At 36.1% G+C, this 20140-nt stretch overlaps 5 protein-coding genes across 12 annotated transcripts; 2 read left to right on the top strand and 3 right to left on the bottom strand.

Moving 5' to 3' along the window:
• Positions 1-5029: 5029 nt before the first annotated feature.
• LOC111913539 (protein EXECUTER 2, chloroplastic) lies at positions 5030-8593 on the bottom strand. 2 transcript variants are annotated; one of them, XM_023909247.3, is made up of 11 exons: positions 8147-8576; positions 7534-7650; positions 7391-7456; positions 7198-7304; positions 7020-7101; positions 6245-6943; positions 6041-6167; positions 5809-5960; positions 5636-5710; positions 5448-5540; positions 5030-5330 (listed from the first exon to the last, which is right to left on the bottom strand). In XM_023909247.3, the coding sequence occupies exons 1-11, from the start codon at positions 8444-8446 to the stop codon at positions 5229-5231; spliced, it is 1920 nt and encodes a 639-aa protein (XP_023765015.1). In that variant the 5' UTR covers positions 8447-8576; the 3' UTR covers positions 5030-5228. The 2 variants fall into 2 exon arrangements, with proteins under 2 accessions (XP_023765015.1, XP_023765016.1); XM_023909248.3 differs by lacking the exons at positions 5030-5330; positions 5448-5540 and having other exon boundaries at positions 5636-5722; positions 8147-8593.
• Positions 8594-8691: 98 nt separating this feature from the next.
• Positions 8692-10958, top strand: LOC111913541 (probable ribonuclease P/MRP protein subunit POP5). Of its 6 annotated transcripts, none has more exons than XM_023909255.3 (5): positions 8700-8842; positions 9005-9082; positions 10132-10332; positions 10457-10594; positions 10683-10958. In XM_023909255.3, exons 3-5 carry the CDS (start codon positions 10155-10157, stop codon positions 10826-10828), a joined length of 462 nt encoding a protein of 153 aa, XP_023765023.1. In that variant the 5' UTR covers positions 8700-8842; positions 9005-9082; positions 10132-10154; the 3' UTR covers positions 10829-10958. The 6 variants fall into 6 exon arrangements, with proteins under 6 accessions (XP_023765021.1, XP_023765023.1, XP_052625362.1 ...); XM_052769402.1 differs by having other exon boundaries at positions 8704-8835; XM_023909254.2 differs by having other exon boundaries at positions 8712-8842; positions 8999-9082.
• On the bottom strand, positions 10842-14198 carry LOC111913540 (E3 ubiquitin-protein ligase SIS3). Of its 2 annotated transcripts, XM_023909250.3 has the most exons (10): positions 13930-14198; positions 13787-13825; positions 13384-13450; positions 13226-13299; positions 12923-13061; positions 12731-12823; positions 12532-12606; positions 12202-12321; positions 11745-11858; positions 10842-11498 (listed from the first exon to the last, which is right to left on the bottom strand). In XM_023909250.3, the coding sequence occupies exons 1-10, from the start codon at positions 13956-13958 to the stop codon at positions 11043-11045; spliced, it is 1206 nt and encodes a 401-aa protein (XP_023765018.1). In that variant the 5' UTR covers positions 13959-14198; the 3' UTR covers positions 10842-11042. The 2 variants fall into 2 exon arrangements, with proteins under 2 accessions (XP_023765018.1, XP_023765019.1); XM_023909251.3 differs by lacking the exon at positions 13930-14198 and having other exon boundaries at positions 13777-13813.
• A 1734-nt stretch (positions 14199-15932) lies between these two features.
• LOC111913605 (uncharacterized) lies at positions 15933-16448 on the top strand. Its single transcript, XM_023909332.2, has one exon. It carries the CDS (start codon positions 15933-15935, stop codon positions 16446-16448), a length of 516 nt encoding a protein of 171 aa, XP_023765100.2.
• A 1696-nt stretch (positions 16449-18144) lies between these two features.
• On the bottom strand, positions 18145-19094 carry LOC111913604 (uncharacterized). The gene is made up of 2 exons (XM_023909331.1): positions 18620-19094; positions 18145-18392 (listed from the first exon to the last, which is right to left on the bottom strand). Exons 1-2 carry the CDS (start codon positions 19092-19094, stop codon positions 18145-18147), a joined length of 723 nt encoding a protein of 240 aa, XP_023765099.1.
• Positions 19095-20140: the final 1046 nt, after the last annotated feature.

Below are 20140 nucleotides of genomic sequence, written 5' to 3'. Positions count from 1 at the left end.
TCGGCGAGACCTATGAAGATTGCCTGGAACTCGCCGAGTAGTTCTTCAAACTCGGCGAGTAATATGAACATCCACAGAACACGAGGGGTTTAAGCGTCGAAGGCTCAACCCTTCGTACCTGTGCACGGAATTAACTGTATAACGTAGTACCGAAACCCCCAAACCCTCAAATGGGGCGTTTTGGTGTGGATTGGAAGCGAGCAGGGGATCTGCTCGAGGAACTCGGCGAGTTGCTCGCAGGACTCGGCGAGTTGGGACTCGAGTCGGCCCCAAAGTCCCGGGTAGCGAGTCAAGGGTGACTCAGTGAGTGAAAAGAGGGACCTGGTGAGTGGGACCGGATCAGTGAGGGATGGACTCGGCGAGTTACTCGCAGGACTCGGCGAGTCCAGTCAACTAGAAGTTGACTCTGACCTGGTTTTGACTTGGTAAGGGGTAAAAGGCTCATTTTACCCTAAGAACATCTAGCGGTGTTTGACTGATCGTTTTGTGGGAATTATAGTCGGGGGACGTTAGCAGCAGCAGTAGACAGTCAATTCCCACACAGACCAGCAGCCTATTCGAGGTGAGTTACCTTCCAGTAGCGGTGGGTCTACGGCCACAATGCCGGCCCACCAATAGGAGTCGTATGTTAGATGATTGTCTTTGTGATATCATCTAGGTTGCTACTACCTGATATGTTATATGCTAGCATGAAATGTTATATGTGATAATAGTAGAGTTCGGTTGTTAGGACCGGAGGGTAGTCAGACACCCCAGAAATGTCTGACAGTACGTGATGATATGTTTGCATGCTGGCCTGTTATGTTATATGCGATAGTGGTAGTAGGAGGGGACTAGTCCCCGAGGATCGGTTATTAGGACCGATGGGTAGTTAGTACCCCAGAATGGCTTGACATGGGTAGTCAGCACCCCAGAATGGCTTGACACGGGTAGTCGGCACCCCAGAATGGCGGTACCGGGTAGTCAGGCACCCCAGAATCGCCTGGCATTATGTGTGTTATGTGTTTGTATGGTATGTGGTACGATGGGGGAACTCACTAAGCTTTGTGCTTACAGTTTATAGTTTTGGTTTCAGGTACCTCTTCGTCGAAGGGGAAGGAGCCGGCGCGGTAGCAGCACATCATGCACACACACGGGTTTCCGCACTTACGGGATTCTTTGGGATTTATACTCTGATATTTTGATGATTGTATGATTTGACTTTTAGACATGGCTTACGTTTTGTTATGGTTTGATCAAACAATGTTTTTAACTATTAACGTTTTTCTAAAGTAATGTTTTTAAAACAAAATTTTTGGACGTGAAATTTGGTTCGTTACAAGTTTATTCATGTTTATAGTTAGTTTAAAGTAGAAATAACTATCAAAATAAAATCTTTACTTTCTCAACCGCTCCAGTACTTTTGAGATGTGGAGGTTTTATATCTTTTTGGACTTCAACTTCACAAATGGGAGTTACTTGACCCTCGTATGCTTCTAGAGTCACAAAAATTTACATTTTCAAAGGGTTTACAGCCTTTTTGTACTGTTCAAGTAGAGAGCAGTGGAATATGTAAAGGTTGTGAATTCCTAACCGGGTTATTCGCGTTGACCCGAAACCCGATTTTTTTTGTAAACATCAACACTAAACCTGACCCTAACTACAAATCGGGTTTGTCGGGTTAACCCGAATAACCCAATTTAGAATTGTAACCCTATTGAACCCGACCCTAATTACCTTATTTGGGTAAGGATGGGGTCGGGTTAATTGGGTTCGGATTTTTCTGACACCCCTACTGAGAGGTGTATGCATCACATACACAGTGTATGCTTGGTGTACTTCGACCACCAGTACGCGCAACGTACCTTTTGGTACGCCCAACGTATTGGGCTGCTTACCAACTTAAGTCATTTAGTGTTTAATCCCTTCAGCCATTCGGTCCAACTTTCAGATCTTGTCCATTATAAGCTTCTAATACATAAAGTTGGCAACTTTAACCCTTAGCATGTCTTAATGGAACCCAACATCCATTTTTGTCCATCAAGGCAAATATTAAGGACTCAAATTCATTCATGGACTCATAACAACCATCAAGATGACATTTTTATGCATCTATAACAACAAAGGGACGAAGATCTAACACCTCTAACTCTTGGAGTTGTCCAAACTCACAAAGAGAAGCCATAGGACCAAGTAAAGCTCATAAACAAGCCCTCAACTCTAACTATCCAAATGAACCATCAACGTAAGAACTTTATATCTTCCAAATGCTCCCTAAGTTGATGAAGACTCTAGATCTAGAAGCTCAACCTCAAGAAATGCTTGGTCTACATGTTCCTTGAAAACACACCAAAATGCCACAAAAATCACTTCAAAGCTCAAGAACACTTAAAGGATGAACTAGGACTTCAGTGGGACGTAATGAACAGTGGAGGCTTATGAGGGTAAGTGTCCAAAGGCCATAATGATGTTTAAATAGGGCTCATGCCCTAAAAATTAGGGTTTGGTCTTGGTTGTCGTATGCCCCACATACACCACGTACGCCCAACATACATGGCTAAGTTCCTCGATTCCAAACGTGCATGTACACTAAGTGTACCAAACGTACGCCCATCGCATACGGGACCATTTTCGCAAAAAAATTCCAAACTTAAAGGACCAACAAGAACATACCTGAAATCGAATGTTACAAATCTTGTGTAAAACATATCCTTAATGTTTTGAAAACAACTTTCCAAAAAAGGAAAATGCTACTGTAGCACAATAAAGTTTGGTCATTTTATATATTTAGTCACTCAAGTATTTATTTATTTTTATTTTTATTTATTATTATTTTTTTGCAATTAGTCCCTAAAGTATCATTGTAGCTGTTATATATGGGAACCACTCCAATATTTATCGGTTTCTAAGTCACTATTCTTAGTTGTCACATGTGATGTTGAAGTAAGTTGTCAATATAGGTAATTATTTATTTTGAACTTATATTAAAAAAAAAAAAAAACACCTAGATAATCGCTCTCCTATCATCCCGTCTGCATCCGGTTCCCTCTTTTTCTTCATCTTCACCGATCCCTTCTGCCTCTCCCCTCCTCTAGCCTCTCCCATCCTTTAATTGTCGTTGGCACTAGAGTGATCATCGCCAATCACGAGCTTTTGGGTTTTTGATGTTTGTGTAAATATGGGTTTTCATAATTGTTTGTGCAGATGTATTTAGGAGGACTTCCTCTTTGAAGATGTTGAGCGACCTCTGTAGTAACTAGAAGGATTAATGGGTGCAAAGCCATGAAAAGTCGAAGTTGGAAGAAAGCTCTAAGATGGCAATGTGGGTTTGCGGACATAAACAATTTCATCAAACTCGAATTGTGATTAGGTAAGAAATCAGGATCACATCCAAAATCAAACCCATGTTCATAAAGACAAAAACAAAAAATCATAATGGCATCTTCCTAGCCCTAAGCTAGGTTGTTCATCTTCAAACATCGCTACAATACGATCACCTATAACCCTTGGCATCTTGTTCACGACCACCCTTCTCTCACCGGAGTTAAAGGTCTTGAGTTAGTGTTTATTGTTGACTCATACAAAAGTTAGGTGCCCTTAAAAGATATAAAGAAATCTAATTTAAAACGTCACATCATAAAAATAACTGGCTCTACATGTATCAGGTCATATAATGGTGCAATAAATTTTAAATTTAATGGTTTATTGTACAAGAAAAGTTACTTGAGTGACTAAATAGGTAAAATGACCAAACTTTATTATGTTACAATAATAAAAACCCTTCCAAAAACCAATTGAAATAGTTTTTAGATTTAAAGTTTTTTTTTAAAATAAATAATAAATTACATGCTAGCAAACGAGGTTTAGTCTTAAAAGCTAAAAGTTTTGTACCACACACAGCCACACCCAAATGTTTTGAAAACACCTATGTTTATAGTTAACTGAAAGTTAGACCTGTAGTAATTATTTAAATTTTCAAAATCAAAAGCTCAGATAATCAATTGCAAATCATCAGCAATAAAATTGGTTACAAAATAGTAAATCAAAGTTAGACCTATAGTAATTATCTTAACTTTTGCTCACTTCACAAGACATTTTTTTTTTCTCAGAAAAGTGTTTTCAAACCATTTTAGTTATTAGTTTAACAATCAGATATATGGGTATTTCGTTATTATTAGTTCAAAGTTAAAACAACACAAGAACATCTTGACACTATCCCATTCAGACTGCTTTAATACAATAGATCATTTAATATCATATAATCGGTTTTCAAACATACACCTAAACATCCCATTAACAAAATTTTGCGATTATTAATTAAGTACCAACAACTACAACACATCTCACAAGCTCCTTTAATCATGGTTAATACACAAGACATCAATTTAAATTGAACACCATTAACAACTACAACAAATCTCACAATTACTGATAACACTTTATCCAAAAAGTGTGGGTTCACACCCCTTTATACACCAATATTATTGCTATTGTTTCCTCCAAAATAATTTGGCTTTAAAAAATTTAAGTCAGTAAAAAAGCAACAAAAAACTTATGAAAAGATAGCATCAAATCAAAAGCATTGTATTATACTTACTCTTATTATTGTTATAATTATTATTGAAAAAACAAAATTCCCAGAATTTGTTTTTGTTGTGTCTCAAGTAAAAAAGATAGCATCAGCATCCACTTATTCTACTTTATCATAAAGATCCATTTGTTCAACAAAACCTGCCCCCTTTATCTTTATCGCTTTTAACTCCAAAAGCAAATCAAGTAAGAATACACCACACCTATGGTAGTAAAATAATCACTAATTGGATACATATCAGCATGCAGAATTAGGCGATAAAAAAAACACACCAATGACCCCACCATCTCTCCCTTTCCTTAAAGCTATTTTCCCATAGAAATTACAACTGTGCATGATCATATCAACTTTTTTTAAAAAAAAAAACCAACCCTCTAATAATACAACACTCATTGTTAAATAAAATTCGTGGGACCCAGAAATCCCACCAACAATCTCAATCAAACACAAATGTCAAAATATCTAAGTAAATTTCAGGCCAACAATTATATTCTCTATGTGAAAAATATATATATGCGTTTTTTTAAGATATACTAACACGTATGACTAGAGAAGAAAAAGAAGTTTTAGTAGCTACATTGTTGATTGGGTGTGGATGGGGGTGGGGTGGGGTAGGGTAGCTCTCATCAAAAACTAGCAGCATGAGGCGCCATCGTGCTTATTCTGGAAGTCTCAAACGGTTAAATAGCACAAGAAAACTTTGCTCAGGGACAACATAGAGGAAACCAAGGTCAGCACCTTTGACATATGGTCCCATACCCTGACAAAAAGTAATCAAAAATTCTTGATTTATGTAATTATATTTTGGGAGAAAATGAAATTCAACCTTTTCACTTTATTTTATTTCATGTTTAGTGTCAGAAAATATGATATTCACCTTGCCATTGAGTTGGAGAAGTTCCCCCTCTACCCATCTTGGATTTGTAAAACCAACTTCAGCAATCCTACCTTGACCTTTGTAGCTTCCAACCTAAAAACAAGATACCATTTGAATCAATTAACTTGACTTTTTTTTTTTTTTTGACTTAATGTGGTTAAAATTCAGAAATGTATATCCACAATTACCACTCCCAATTCATCTGGATACATCCCACGGTTTGAAAAGTGGCTCCCTTTTGCAAGTTTGGCACGGAATGTCACCTAAGGTCAAAACTGTCAATTACAGAATAAAAATATATATATAAAAAAAAAAAAAAAAAAAAAAAAAAGTTGCCAAGAATAAAATAAAAATTACTAACCTGGCCAGCAGGAACATTTAAATCGCCTGTCACCTTCACAGCTTCAACATATTCAAAAAACTCAACATCATTTGCACCACTCCAGTTGCCATATTTACGCCTTAATTGTACAACCTCGGTCCCATATGGCCCAAATGCACCAACATAAAGACCTATTTATATAAAAACCAATTCGTTTTAACAAAAGGGTATTTTAGACATTTTTGAAAGATAGAAAGAGACTCTGACTCACCATCAAATGGATCTAGATCCCCTCTGGATGTGGTGATCCGACTGAAATTTGTATACTCTGACAATTTTTCACGCTTCTTTGCTTGATTAACAGCAAACTTGACAATTTCACGAACATCCCTTGACACCTACACTTTTATATCAATCTCAATCTATTTTTCTTTGAAATGTAAGGGTAAAACGGTCATTTAGTCTCATGGCTTACCTTTCTAGAAACTTTATCAGAACTCCATAAAGCCTTGGCCACATCAGGAGGCATAAGTTCAGAAACACCTTGGCTGGCGATAGCAGCCATTTTGACTTTAGATGCAATGCTTTCTTCACTATCAGAATCATGACTTTTAACAGGGACATGAAGGACAAATGAGTCTTTTTTCATTTCGTCTATTTCAGCAGGAACGCGCACAAATTCATCTTTTGAGGGTGTATCCTCTCTGTTGTGTAAAACCCCACCAACAAAAAGTTTCATATCTAAACTTTTACCATCTTCTGCTGCATCATTGTTTGTTCCCACATCAAGATCAACATCGCTTGTTTCAGATTCGTCTTCAGAGTCTTCTTCTTCATCTGAAGTTGTTTTCTCATCATCTTCTTGTAATAACTGATTCACAGTATCATCATCATCATCATCTGCCATTACTTCTTCAACATCCACTTTCATAACCTTTAAATCTTTTATTTTTAATTCGGGAATTTTGTCTTTAAGAAAATTTAACACGCTTCTTATCCCTTCCTCGGTGTCTCCTTCAAAATTTAAACTTTTTCCATCATTTTTACCAGGCTTTTCTTCATTCACTTTCACATCGATTACAGACGAATTCTCAATATCTGCCATTGATGTCCCTTTCATGGATGGAGCTGTGGCTTTTGAGTTGTTTGATTTGGCTCGTTGCATGAACACTACCTATGAAAAGGAAAAGAATATTAATTATAAAAGAAATGATAAATCAAGATAATGTTATGATTTGTAAGTTACCTACCTGCATGGTGTATGTTTCATCAGTCTCTTTGACCACAAAAATTTCAAAAAGTGGAGTTCCAGGAGATGCAGACACCAATTGTCTATAATATACAAACATCACCACTGTAGTTTGTAGATATTATGTGAATTGAATGCAGAAAAATACTGTGTTTTTTTTAACATTCTTATAATCATACCTTGGGTTATAACTTCTGCCAATAAATCTGCCTACACCTGGTGTTATGCGTATAAGTCTTCCAAATGGGTCATCAGAATCTTTTGAATAGCCAACCCACCAACCAACCTGAAAGTGTTAGTGATCATTTATTAATTATGATATAAACTAATCTTACTTAGTGGCCTTAATTAAGATGAGCTGAATAATATTACCAGCCCACTTCCTGTATTTTTACACAGCTTTGAAGCATCATGATAACGTTCTTCATGGATTGCAGTCTGCAAAGAATAGACCAGTGAGGAACAGAGATTTGTACATATTCATAACTTTCTTACTCATTTGACTTTGGTCTGACCTTCAACTCAGACATAATTTCTGCAACACTGTCCTTGGATGTTGCTTCTGCTATAGCTCTTTTCAACTTTGAAGCTTCCTGGAAATCTTCTTTCTCTATTGCTTCTTCAAGTTGAAACTGCAAGCCATGGAAACTTGTTGAATGAGTAAAACACCAAACTTTTGACCATGCATTTTCTTGTAACATACCAATAATTGAAATCATTAATCCTTTTAAGTTCTAATTTTAACCATACTTAATGAAAGAAAAATGCTAACTTGAAACAGACACAGTTAAGAACCAAAAGATCATATGACATGTAGTATGCTCCAGAAAAGCTCAAACTAACATATACTTCTATATCACACAGAAACACCCAAATCATAGGACTATCAGAGGGAACTAATAAATGAGCATGGGAGTTATCAGACAATGAACTAGAAAGTATAATTTCCAAATCCTTAGCCATATGAGACGACCTTTCAGAACTAAAACATCATATCATCACATGATAGTTTTAATCTTCAGTTAATCAAATCCACATACAACAAAATATTGACAATTCAACAACGATAAGCAAGTGTAACGGGCATAGGGCGGATAACCAACAGCAAAAGTATATATATCAACACACCTGAAGAAGAGAAACAGAACGCTCAGCAAGCTCGATTTCGGAGAAATGACGAGTCCACGTATTCCAATCCCAATCCGAAGAGGTGGCACTGGCATGATCGGAATTAGTGCTGGTGCTGCTACAATGGCAACGGGTATGAATTGGCGAAGATTTTAGAGCATTACACGAACCCGATACGAACCTCAGACTGAAAGATTTCTTGGCAACAGACAAATCGAAACAAGAAGATATAGGAGGTCTGATTTGGGGGATATTTGGGACTAAAGTTCCTGTAGCCCAATAAGCATTCGCAACCGCCATATCTTCCTCGCACTTGTGCACTGTCTTCTCTTCTTCTTTTTCTACTGCTTCTGGGAGAAGGATTTCTAGGGTTTGTGGAGGGTGGGAGTCAGGGGGTGTGTGGATAAAATCGCCGGATAATATACAAAACTGATCACTGTCACAAATTCAACATGCCCACAGTGGGCTCCTCTTTCATCATTTTTATCACAATAGACCCCTATAATTTTGTGTCTTACAGAATAACCCCTTTATGACATGATATTGATTGGGAGGGAAAAGAATAAAAAGACGAGTTTACTCTTGCCCTCGTATCTCCAGCAAATAACGTTTTGTGACTTCTCAATCGTCTCAACGACTACCTCCGATTTTTTTCAGTATATGCGATTTCACCTTCTCACCATCACCAGGTACAAGGTATTATCGATTTCTCCTTCTTCTCTGTCATTGTTTCATCTTTCCAGCAAGTTTTTGTTTTTTTCTTAAATTGCTACTGCGATTTCATTTTTGTTTTTTTTGGATTGATTCTTTTTGAGTTTTGACATTAGCGAATCGTGATTTTCATTATTTTAGTATCAGTGATTCAACCAGGTAGCAAGGTATCCTTTCACCATACAGACGTTGCATTGCATATTAGGTGTTCGAGAAAATTCCTAAGTGAGTTCGTTGCAATTCTATTATGTTTTGCATCTGTGTTTATAGATTTGTTCTAGTCTTTCAAGACGCATGAGTAATCCTCTTGCTTTGATGAGTGTTTGAGCTTACTTACTGTAATTAGAACGTTTTAGACCATCATAAACATTGCCACGAGCAAACCTGTGGCTTTGATCCTGAAGAACAGATTAGAGTAGGTAAAGTAACAGAAAGTGAATAGTGTTTGATGGGATTATCTACTGGAATTGGATTGTAAGTAAAGGTGCCAATTCAGGTAAAAGAAAAAAGCCTAAATATGTAGATAAAAAATTGACAGTTCATTAAACTTTAGTACAGGTGTTACAAGTAGAGAATGTTTCTGGTGAGATTTGTTTCATACTAAATGTCCCTTTTATGTTCAAGAACGTTTAATCTTTAGGTCATATCCACATTTGTTTATATTGCAAGTAATGTCAAGTAATTTGGAGTTTGGGACTAGGACTAAGATAGCTTCTTTTTTGTTTGGATAAATGATGTTTACATTAGCTTGATTAACAGTTTAATATTTTTTAGTTTTGACATTAACTTGACATTTATGCATGTATGTCATCTGTTGATTTGTTAATCCATAAACCATAACTAATTCATCTCAAGTTTTATGTTTTATGTATGCATGACGTATGTTAATGAATGAGTTTTATGCCACAATGTAGCACAAATGAATTTCATATGTTGCCAATTATCAGTTTATAGCACAAATCAATTTCAGATTTTGCTATGTGCTGTTGTATCTATGTTTCCTGTTTCTGAATTTATCATATCCAAGCAAAGCATGCCAACTGTTTGTAGTTATGCCTCTATGCTGATTTGTTCATATTTGTTTACAAACAATTTAACGAGCTAGGGAGCTCAATATTTTAGCTATGCATCATCTATTCTTGGATGAACGTAGCAAATCCTTTCTGAACATTTACGACTTTGTATGTAACTATTTGTTCTGTGTGGTTGCAAAAAACCAGTGTTATTTTGAACTTTGAACTGAAGTTGTGGTTAAACTGGGTTTGATTTTGTAGGTTTAAGAAGCTGAGAAATCATCATGGTGGGATTTAAAAATAGGTACATGGTGATGGAGGTGTCTGTGGATCCAAATAAAGATATTTCAAAAGATGATCCCATTATTCTTAGCCAACATAATGTTTCAAAAGCAATCAAAGACAGCATTCTCCTCAACTTTGGCGAGTGTGGCCTTGCCTCTTCACTAGGATCATTACAAGGTATGAGGAGGGCATTCACGTCTTTTGTCCCCTTGTTATCCGTGTTAGTCCAATGCATAACAACTTGTTATGTAACAAAAAGCAGCATTTATATATTGTTATAAATTTGTGTATTTGTATGCAGTCAAATATGTGAATCCGATCACGAAAGTGTGCATTATAAGAGCTTCAAGGGATGAACATCAAAAAGTTTTGGCTGCAATTACAATGGTCAGGAGTGTAGGAAATTGCCCTGTGGTTTTCAATCTATTGGATCTTAGTGGTAAGTCATTTAATCATTTCATGAGCTTCAGTTGTCTCATGATGTATTATTAATAGTAACATTTCTTATTATGGTTTTCCTGAATCAGGAAATATCAGGGCCTGTAAATCTGCAGCTTTAAAGTGTGAAGATTTGATATTTGAAAAAGTGAAGATCATATGCGGGATTCCCAGAACAGAAGATGTGAACAAACATATGCAAAATCTTGAGAGAATTAAGATGTTAGAGCACTGAAAGAACGACTTAATAGAGAAAGCCAAGGAAATACTATGTATTTAATTTACAAAAACTATGATTAAATTAACGATGTATACTTTTAAATTGTTGGACATGTTTCCTTTATAGCTAAATTTATTAAGTTTAACCGTTGGGTTATTTAGTAATTAAAAACATACCTTTGAAAAAATTGTTTCTAAAATTGCAACTCTATAAGGACTACCCAAAAAGGTCATTGTACACGCTCTTTACTAGCGTCTACATCATGCCTCTCGGATGATTGGCCTCCATTTTCAGCGATTTCCAAAGCAACATCGGAATCATTACTGATTCCAGGGTCAGAATTGGTGTCGGATGCTTCATTCCCACAATGGATTTCCAAAGCAACATCGGAATCATTACTGATTCTAGGGCCGGAATTGGTGGTGGTGGAGGAGGATGTTGCATTTCCGGAACGGATTGGCATGAGAAAGCTCTGCATTCTGGAAAGGTAGCTTTGGCTGATAGGTTGACTTTGTGAATGATAAGTTGTTGATGAACGGTTGGGATCAGGTGGTATATTTGGCAGACCATGAAGTTCGAGGTTGGGAAAAACTGAACACCGACATCGAGGGCATTTTATGTTTAATCTAAGCCATTTATCAATGCATGCCACATGGAAGTTGTGAGCACAAGGCAACCCACGAACCTGAAAAAAAACATGTTAAAAAATCTAAGGATAAATTCAAAAATAGCATCCTGCTTTCATTTCTTTATATTGGATTTGTAACGATGAAATTGCTTTTGTATTTGGATGAGATTGAATTGGATACGAGTGTCAAAGTATAAGATTGTAATAGAAAGAAATGAAAGTAGGATTATGTAATAAACAAATCAATGAAAGTGTGTTGCTATTCTAAGCATTTAATCCCAAATATAGTAGAAGGAATGCTACCTCATCTCCGACATGGAACTCTTCCAAACAAATTGGACAATCGCTGCAGTCAGTTGGAACAGCTTTCAAAGAGAACAGTGGAAGTTCCTGAATTAATATCTCCACTGCTTGCCTCTACATGACAAAAAGGAGATATGGATTATTTGGTGAGCCACTCTAGAATACAAAACAAGTTAAGAGCTAATTCAAGAAATAGGAATGTACTTTCATTTATTGTGTAGATTTTAGTCATTTTACAAGTATAATGCCATAATAGGAAGACATGAAAGTAAGATGCGTTAATAAACAAATCAATGAAGGCATGTTGCTATTTCTTGCATTTAACACAAAAACTAATGCAGATTGTGTAAAATCTCCTAGTTTATAGGTAATCTTCCAAACTCATTTGATACATGATTGCACTCCAAATAAGATGATGGGATTAAAATAAGGTTTTCTGTTGTAGATTATTTGTAACCTGAGCATCAGATAAGTAGATTCCTGGATGATGTGGAGTGGCATCTTGTTCCATGACTCTCATTTCTTGAGCAGCACTTTCAAATACCCAATCAGGTAGACGGATCATGTCGACTAACACCTAGCAAGATATACATTTGGTATTTAAGGGTTGACCAGGTCAAAAAACAAAGAAACGTAGGACAAATATCTTACTATAAGATTTTGAACATAATATCATAATAGTTTAACGACCCAATTTATTTAGACAAGAACATACCAAGAAATGAATCTAGCACAATCAATTATATAGATATTAACAAGACAATATAAAAGGAACAACAGAGGTTACCCCATATTCTGAAATACCGGATATAGGGATCCCTTGTTGAGCACGTTCCAAATGAGCTTTTCTTCTTGTTAACCACTGCACAAGAGGTCCGAGAATTTATATTAAAAAAAAAAAGGGGGGGGGGGGGGGGGGGGGGGGGGGGGGGGGGAAGATTTATTAAAATAAAATCAATCACAAACAATAGGAGTTTAGATTATACCTTATTTACTGAATAGACAGCAAGACAGACAAGTCCACAGTAGCTGAAAATCAACCACACAAGAAAGCCCCATTTCTGATTCTTTTCAGGTAACTGCAAGAATTTAGGACAAAAATTTTTTTTTTTAAAGTTTTATTTACAACAACATGGATCCTGTTGGTTAATTACAAGAAACAAAAACAACGCACATACACAGGCGTGTGCATAATTGAACCATATAGATCCTGTAACACTCCATGCCCAAAGAAACGGATACAGCACTACATACAGAATTGATAGAACTACTACTCTTCCATAAAAACAAACATCTCTTTGCCTTCGACCAAAATCCCTATATCATTTAAAAAAATAATTGAAATATCAACTATGAGATTGAGAAATTTGATCTTAAGCTGTGTTATCCTTAATGCATAGCATTGAGATATCAAATTTTACAGTTATCATTGTTGAGTAATTCAGAAATAATACTATTTGCTGAGAGTTAGAAGGACTTACAATCCCATTCCAGCTGCAAGACCATTATCTACAAACATTAACAAGCGAAAAACAAAGACAGCACTATAATCAACCTAATCCAAATAAACAAAGACACTAATCAGGCTCTAGAATTGCAATTAAGCAAGATTTAACCAAACAATATCAAGTTTACCCACCACTATCCACAGATGCAATGGAAATCTACAAAGATAGTAGCGCCTCCAACTCAATAGAACCATAACTCTGTTTGATTACAGTCGTAAAGAAAACAACAAAATATCCTTGAAAGAGTATATTAATCATCACATAACTAATGAATACAGTTGTGTAAAAAATTTTTAGCATTGAATCGTTCCCTTAAGTATAACCAATTTGTAAATTTATTGTGCACCGCAGATTAAATGCAAGTGTTCGCGTCTACTGAACTACCAGGGGAATGAAGATTACATGTTCGAATCCGCACGGAGGATAAACAGAAATCAATACTCAATCACTCCTTCCGATGTAACCTTCGAACATATTATACGTCGATAAAAATAAAATTTCAATCCGAATTTCATTTAAGATACAAAAGGATACATACTAAACGCAAGCATTATTAGGAAGAATCCATCGTACCTGAGAATTTTCGAGATTATAACAAATTAACCAGACTCTTTTCCAGAAAACAAAACAACAAAATGCAGAATGTGTATGATGAAATTTACTATAGGATTACGTACCACTTGAAGTGTACGCCTCTGATCGCCATGGAAGAAGATAATCTAGCGGCAAGACCTAGGCTTCACTGCCAGAAATTGAATAAAAAATCTCATTTGTAAGGTATAAAGAAGTGAATCTAAGAAATGAATCAGTGGATTGGAAGACAATCGAGCTAGAAAAAAGTTTATCGCGACTGAAATTCCCAAGAATTGACGATCAAAGCTGAGCATAGAGAAAGCTGGGAATATGCTTCGGGTTAAAAGGTTAATGGAGAGAAATAGGTAACGTATTTCACTGAAATTCTTTTATTATCGGCTATTTATATTTATGTGATTATATTCGACATTTTTAATTTTTTATTAACATATAAAGCCAATAAGATAAAACTCACTGTTAATATCCGATTTTATTATTATATTTTTATAGAAAGCAGTTATATTTTCAAAAAGTTCCATGGAGATTATTATTCGACTTTTCTTTTCAACTTTTAGAGTATTTTTTATCAAAAAGAAAAAAAAAAAAAAAAAAAGGATGTATCAATATTTATATATTAGCCTTGTACCCTTGCAAAACAACCACAATGAATAGTTTTATGTGTAGTGATTAATTTATTTCGATAAATAATTTTCTTATGGTTATCAGTCAAACCATTATAATTGTCTTGAATCGGTATTGTAGTTGTGTCTTTGACATTTATACCCATGAGATGATTTTTATGAATGACATATCTAACCACTCATATTGGCATGTAATCTTTAGTTTTCCTTTTTTGTTTTCTCCTATTTTTTCGTTCTACTTTTTCTTTGTTTCATTTCCCTTTTTTTAGCTCCTTGCTAGTGGGGTCTAGACTCCTGTTTTATTTTTATTATTAATATATTGGTCGGTTTCAAAAAAACATATCTAACCTATTCATTAATTACTTATTAATCCACAAATGTCACAGATGAGATTTAATCCTTTGACTTTAAGAAATGTAGACAACATCTAATATTGTTAGGTAAGAAACCATTTGATATACCCATGAGATGATGACAGGAGAAATTGTCCGGCAACAAATTAAATGATGTTATTGGTGGAAACTACAACCTCGGTGCCTCCCTCGACATGTCTAATTCACCCTTGGAGTCTTCAATATAAATCACTATTATCCACTACCTTGCAATATATGTCAAAATCTAAATTGGCATTGGTTATATCTACATCATTTAGACTATCCTCGTTCGCAACCCAACCCAACCCAAATATCTATTAGAGCATGTGGTATGGGCCAAACGAAAAGCAACGGTGCTGACGTGGCACGCCTTAACGGCGTCGTGACGGGGGAAACACCCCCCCTATTCGTTTTTGCTCGTCGAGGGTGAATCCCGTGGCTGTCGCAATTGGATGTAACGAGTGAAATTTAAACGTTTAACAACGTTTAAATGGCAACGGTTTAAAAAAAATTAACTATTAAAAAAACCATTTACCCTATAAATACCTACCATTTTATAAAAAATTTCACACACTTTCTCTTCTCCTCTCTACATACTTTCAATTATTTTCAAAAATAATATGGATCCTTTTGACTCGTCCGATGATTCAAATGACGATATTTTCTTTAGGATGATGTATCATTATTACACTACTGACCTGCTACAACTAGACCCAGCCCCGCTACTAACAAGACGTGCGATGTTAAACATAAATCGCGAGGAAGGACACGAACATCTATATCGCAATTACTTTGTGGATAATTGCGTATACGGGGCGAAGGACTTCAAAAGAAAATTTCGTTTGAGTAGGGATGTGTTCTTACGAATCGCCAACGCCTTGGAAAGCCGGTATCGCTTCTTTACTATACTTTTATACAAAATAAATAAAAATGTACTACATGTTTCCTTAATTTTACAATATATGCAATATATTTTTAAACTGTAGTTAATTTATGTTTAGGTAGGAATTTTTTGAATTAAGATATGATGCTAGAGGTAGACGAGAGTTTACAACATTGCAGAAATATGTTGCGGTCATTCGTTTGATGGCTATGGGGGAGTCACCCGACACCATGGACGACTATATGAGAATGTCCGAAAGAACCGCAAGAGAGAGTTTGTATACATTGTCAAGGGGTGTTGTTGAAACTTTTGGAGACGTGTATTTGCGGAAACCTTCGTTGCATGATTTGCAAGAATTGTATGCGGCGCATGAAGAACGCCATGGGTTTCCGGGAATGATCGAAAGCATTGACTGCACACACTGGAAATGGAAAAATTGTCTGGTAGCATGGAAAGGGCAATACGCAAGTGGTCATCACGGATCACCTTCGTTGGTTTTAGAGGTTGTTGCTTCTCAAGATTTATGGATTTGGCATGCATTTTTTGGGGTTGTGGGTTCCAACAACGACGTCAACGTTCTTGATCAGTCGCCAATATTCGACTATCTTTTGAATGGAAAAGCCTTGGATGCTCATTTCACGGTGAATGGAAACGAATACAAATATGGGTATTACCTTATAGATGGAATATATCCTCAGTATTCCACATTCGTGAAGGCATTCTGACACCCCGTTGAAGAACGAGACAAATTTTTTAAGAGAATACAAGAAGGAGCACGTAAGGATGTGGAATGTGCCTTTAGAGTGCTGAAGGCGAAGTGGCATATAATCGAACATGCAACACGACCATTGGATTTAGAAACTCTACGATATATCATGTATGCATGTATCATAACATGGTAGTAGAAGATAAAGGGCGAAATATTGCACACTATATCCCAACGGAGCCCAGACACGTTCAGTTTCAACCAGAAACAACAGATTATTTGCATCACGTTGTTGACATTCAGGACGCAAATAAACACAGACAACATGGTGACCATTTCCCCACTTGGTGTTATAACACCGTTGATGAGGTGGCATGTGATGTGGCGCCAAATAGTGTTATATCTAGTTGCCCACACCTAGTGCTCTTAAAAAACTATTTTCTCTATTTTCCACATACACAACCTAACTAAGGTCATCTTTTATACCCACTAGGTGTGTTCGCGGTTTGGTTTGAAACCGTGAAACCGGCCAAACCGCTCATTGGTTTGGTTTTACGGTTTGTATTTTTCTTTACGGTTTGGCTTGCGGTTTCAAACTTTTCAAACCGTATTGAACGGTTTGGCTTACGGTTTTTAAGATTTCAAACCGTATAAAAACCGGACCGGACCGTAGGACTTGTATATATATTAATTAAATTTTTTATATGTAATTGATTTTTTTTGTATTATATATTAATTTTTATATACAAATAATAAACTTTAAAACCAACAATATTTAATTATTACAACCTAATTGTAGTTTCTTTTGTGATCTGGTAATTGGTAAATGAAGCCCAAATTAATAGTCCACCTCCAAGCAACCGTGAATTCATGATTCACTGATTCGTTTCAGCTTGCCCTAATCGAGTATACAATTCGCAAAGACGCAAAGGCTTTGTTTCTCTCGTTTTCTCTATTGTTTCCATTTGCCACACCACGCCATGTCGTCAAGTCACTCGACTAAAATGGGCCTAAAAAGCCCAAACCGTGAAACCAAACCGGAGCCAAACCGTTAGTAACGGTTTGGTTTGGTCCGGTTTTAAATTTTCAACGGTTTGGCTTCGGTTTTTGGTTGACAGATACCATTAGTAACGGTTTGGCTTCGGTTTGACCTAAAAACCGAAAAAACCGGACCGTGAACACCCCTAATACCCACCACTAACCACTATAGTTGTGGGTGCCACATTATCAGTATACTCACAACCATTAATCATGAGATACATACCACCAAACACAACACTCCAACTTTTTTTAATTAAATTTAATTCAAAAATACAACTTAAAAAAAACATAGAAAATTTATAATCAGTTTTTCATTCAATAAAGAAACATTACATTTATTTAAAAAACTACATTACTTAAAAAACTATAATAAAAAACACTAATCTTCGTTCATGTTGAGCTCGTACAAATAATCTGCGACATCTTCTCGAAGATTTGAAACACGATTCACTATTATGAATTTCAACAACTCGTGCTAAAAATTCGGTCGTTCCAGGTGTAAACTCTTCAATTGGGATGACTATGTCGCCCGGATCATATGTACAAATCGCTCGCCCTTGATCTTCGATGATCACATTATGTATTATAATACATGCATTGACCATTCGATTAATTTTATCCTTATCCCAAAGTCGTGTAGCGTATTTCACTACATGTCATATCTGCTTGAGGACTCAAAATGTCCTATCGATATTCTTTCTCGCTGGTTCCTGTCTTTTTGTGAATAACTTTGTCTTTTCACTTCGAGAAACCAAGTATGCATTCATAAGTGTAGAATAATTTGGATATATCACATCATCAAGGTAGTAACCATATTTGTATGAATACCCGTTCACCGTGAACGACATATCAGGTGCTTCGTCAGTCCAAATATTGTTGAAAAGGGGAGACTTACCAAGAACGTTAATGCTGTTATTAGACCCTGCAACTCCAAAAAACGAATGTCATACCCACAAATCTTGAGATGCGACAGTTTCTAGGATTATATTTGGTCACTTATATATCCTCGAGTGAATTGACCATGTCATGCAGTTGGACATTTTCCCCAGGCCACATGCGTACAATCTAGACTGCCAAGCATACTCAGAAATCCATGCCTTTGTTCATGAGCCGAATATAATCTCTCAAGATCACTTTAAGTATGCTTACGCAAATATTGTTGGTGAAAAACATCATACACACATGCACAAAACCAATCTACACAATCAATTGCGGTCATCTCGGATACTTTCAAGTACTCGTCAGATGCATCAAATGTTATACCGTATCCTAAATACCTAAGCGTAGCCTCACATTTTTGTATACTACTAAAACTCATTATTCCTCTAGCATCAGGTTTTTGTTTGAAAAAACCATAACGGGCCTCTAAAGCGTTACTAATACGTAAAAATATAGCATTATTTATACGGAAATGACGTTCGAACGAGTCATCATTGTAAAGATAATTATCGGCAAAGTAATCACATACTAATAAGTCGTGTGCGGCTTGGCGATCACGATTGACGACCGCGCTTGAACGAGCAACATTCGAACTTTCTTCATTGTGAATGTGTTGCACAACGTTGAAGAAGGTCGAGATGAATTCTATGTCGTCATCTGAGTCAAAATTCTTAAAGAAATCCATGTATTTTTGTTTTAGAGATAGAAAGTATAGAGAATGGTTTGAGTGTATAAATTGTTAAATTGTTGTGTTTATATATAAGTAATGTTTTATACAGTATTAAAAAAATTATAGCAATTAACCGTTGAACGACAACATATTGAAACTCAAACCCAATTGATCGTTTACATTCGTTGTCTGCACCACATTTGAGCATGACCACGCCCAACCACGAACGGAAGGGATGGTGTGCACGAGAGGCGTAGCTAAGCTTGTTGAAGGTAGGTCCTAGGACCTACTTTTTTTTAATACAACAAATATATATATATATATATATATATATATATATATATATATATATATATATATATATATATATATATATATATATAAAGAAAATATGTAGATCTATCTATTTTTGCTAAAAGACCCACCTCTTTCAGTTTTATTTATATAAGAAACCATGTGGTTTTTAGTTCTAGATTCGTCACTGGTGTGCACAAGGATATTTCGTGGCCACGTAAACCACGGGTCTGCTCGTCCACTGTATATCGGACGATCTAATCATAAACTTTTATCTATGTTAACAACTAAACCCAATCCGCTATTTTATTTTTAAAAAATTCAAATAAATATATCAACATTAGTCTCATTTTTTTAAGATAATTCTTTTATTTTTTTATAAAATAAATGGAGAGAGAGAGAGAGAGAGAGAGAGAATCCACTCTCACCATTTCTTTTATTTTTTTATTTTTTTATTTTTTTAGGTGAGTTATGATGACATGCTCACTAATCGGGATTGACTTAGGGCCTGTTTGGTATGCGTCTGACCGAGTCGGGTCAGACATTTTTTTCTGACTCGGTCAGCTAAATCAATCTTGGCCTATCTGACTCGGAAAGAAAGCTCTGGCTCGGTAAGAAGAAAACCAACGACTGACTGAGAAAGGAGGAGGCGTTACCAATTATGCCCTTATATTCCTCTTTCACGCCTCTGCGGCCCCTCCCCCCACCGATTGGCTCCTTCTCCTCTTCTCATCAGGCACGTCTTCTCCTCTTCCACGCCTCTGCTC

The sequence above is a fragment of the Lactuca sativa genome, chromosome 1 (genome assembly GCF_002870075.4).
Source record: "Lactuca sativa cultivar Salinas chromosome 1, Lsat_Salinas_v11, whole genome shotgun sequence".
Lineage (NCBI taxonomy): Eukaryota > Viridiplantae > Streptophyta > Magnoliopsida > Asterales > Asteraceae > Lactuca > Lactuca sativa.
This window is presented reverse-complemented; position numbering and strand designations above follow the sequence as displayed.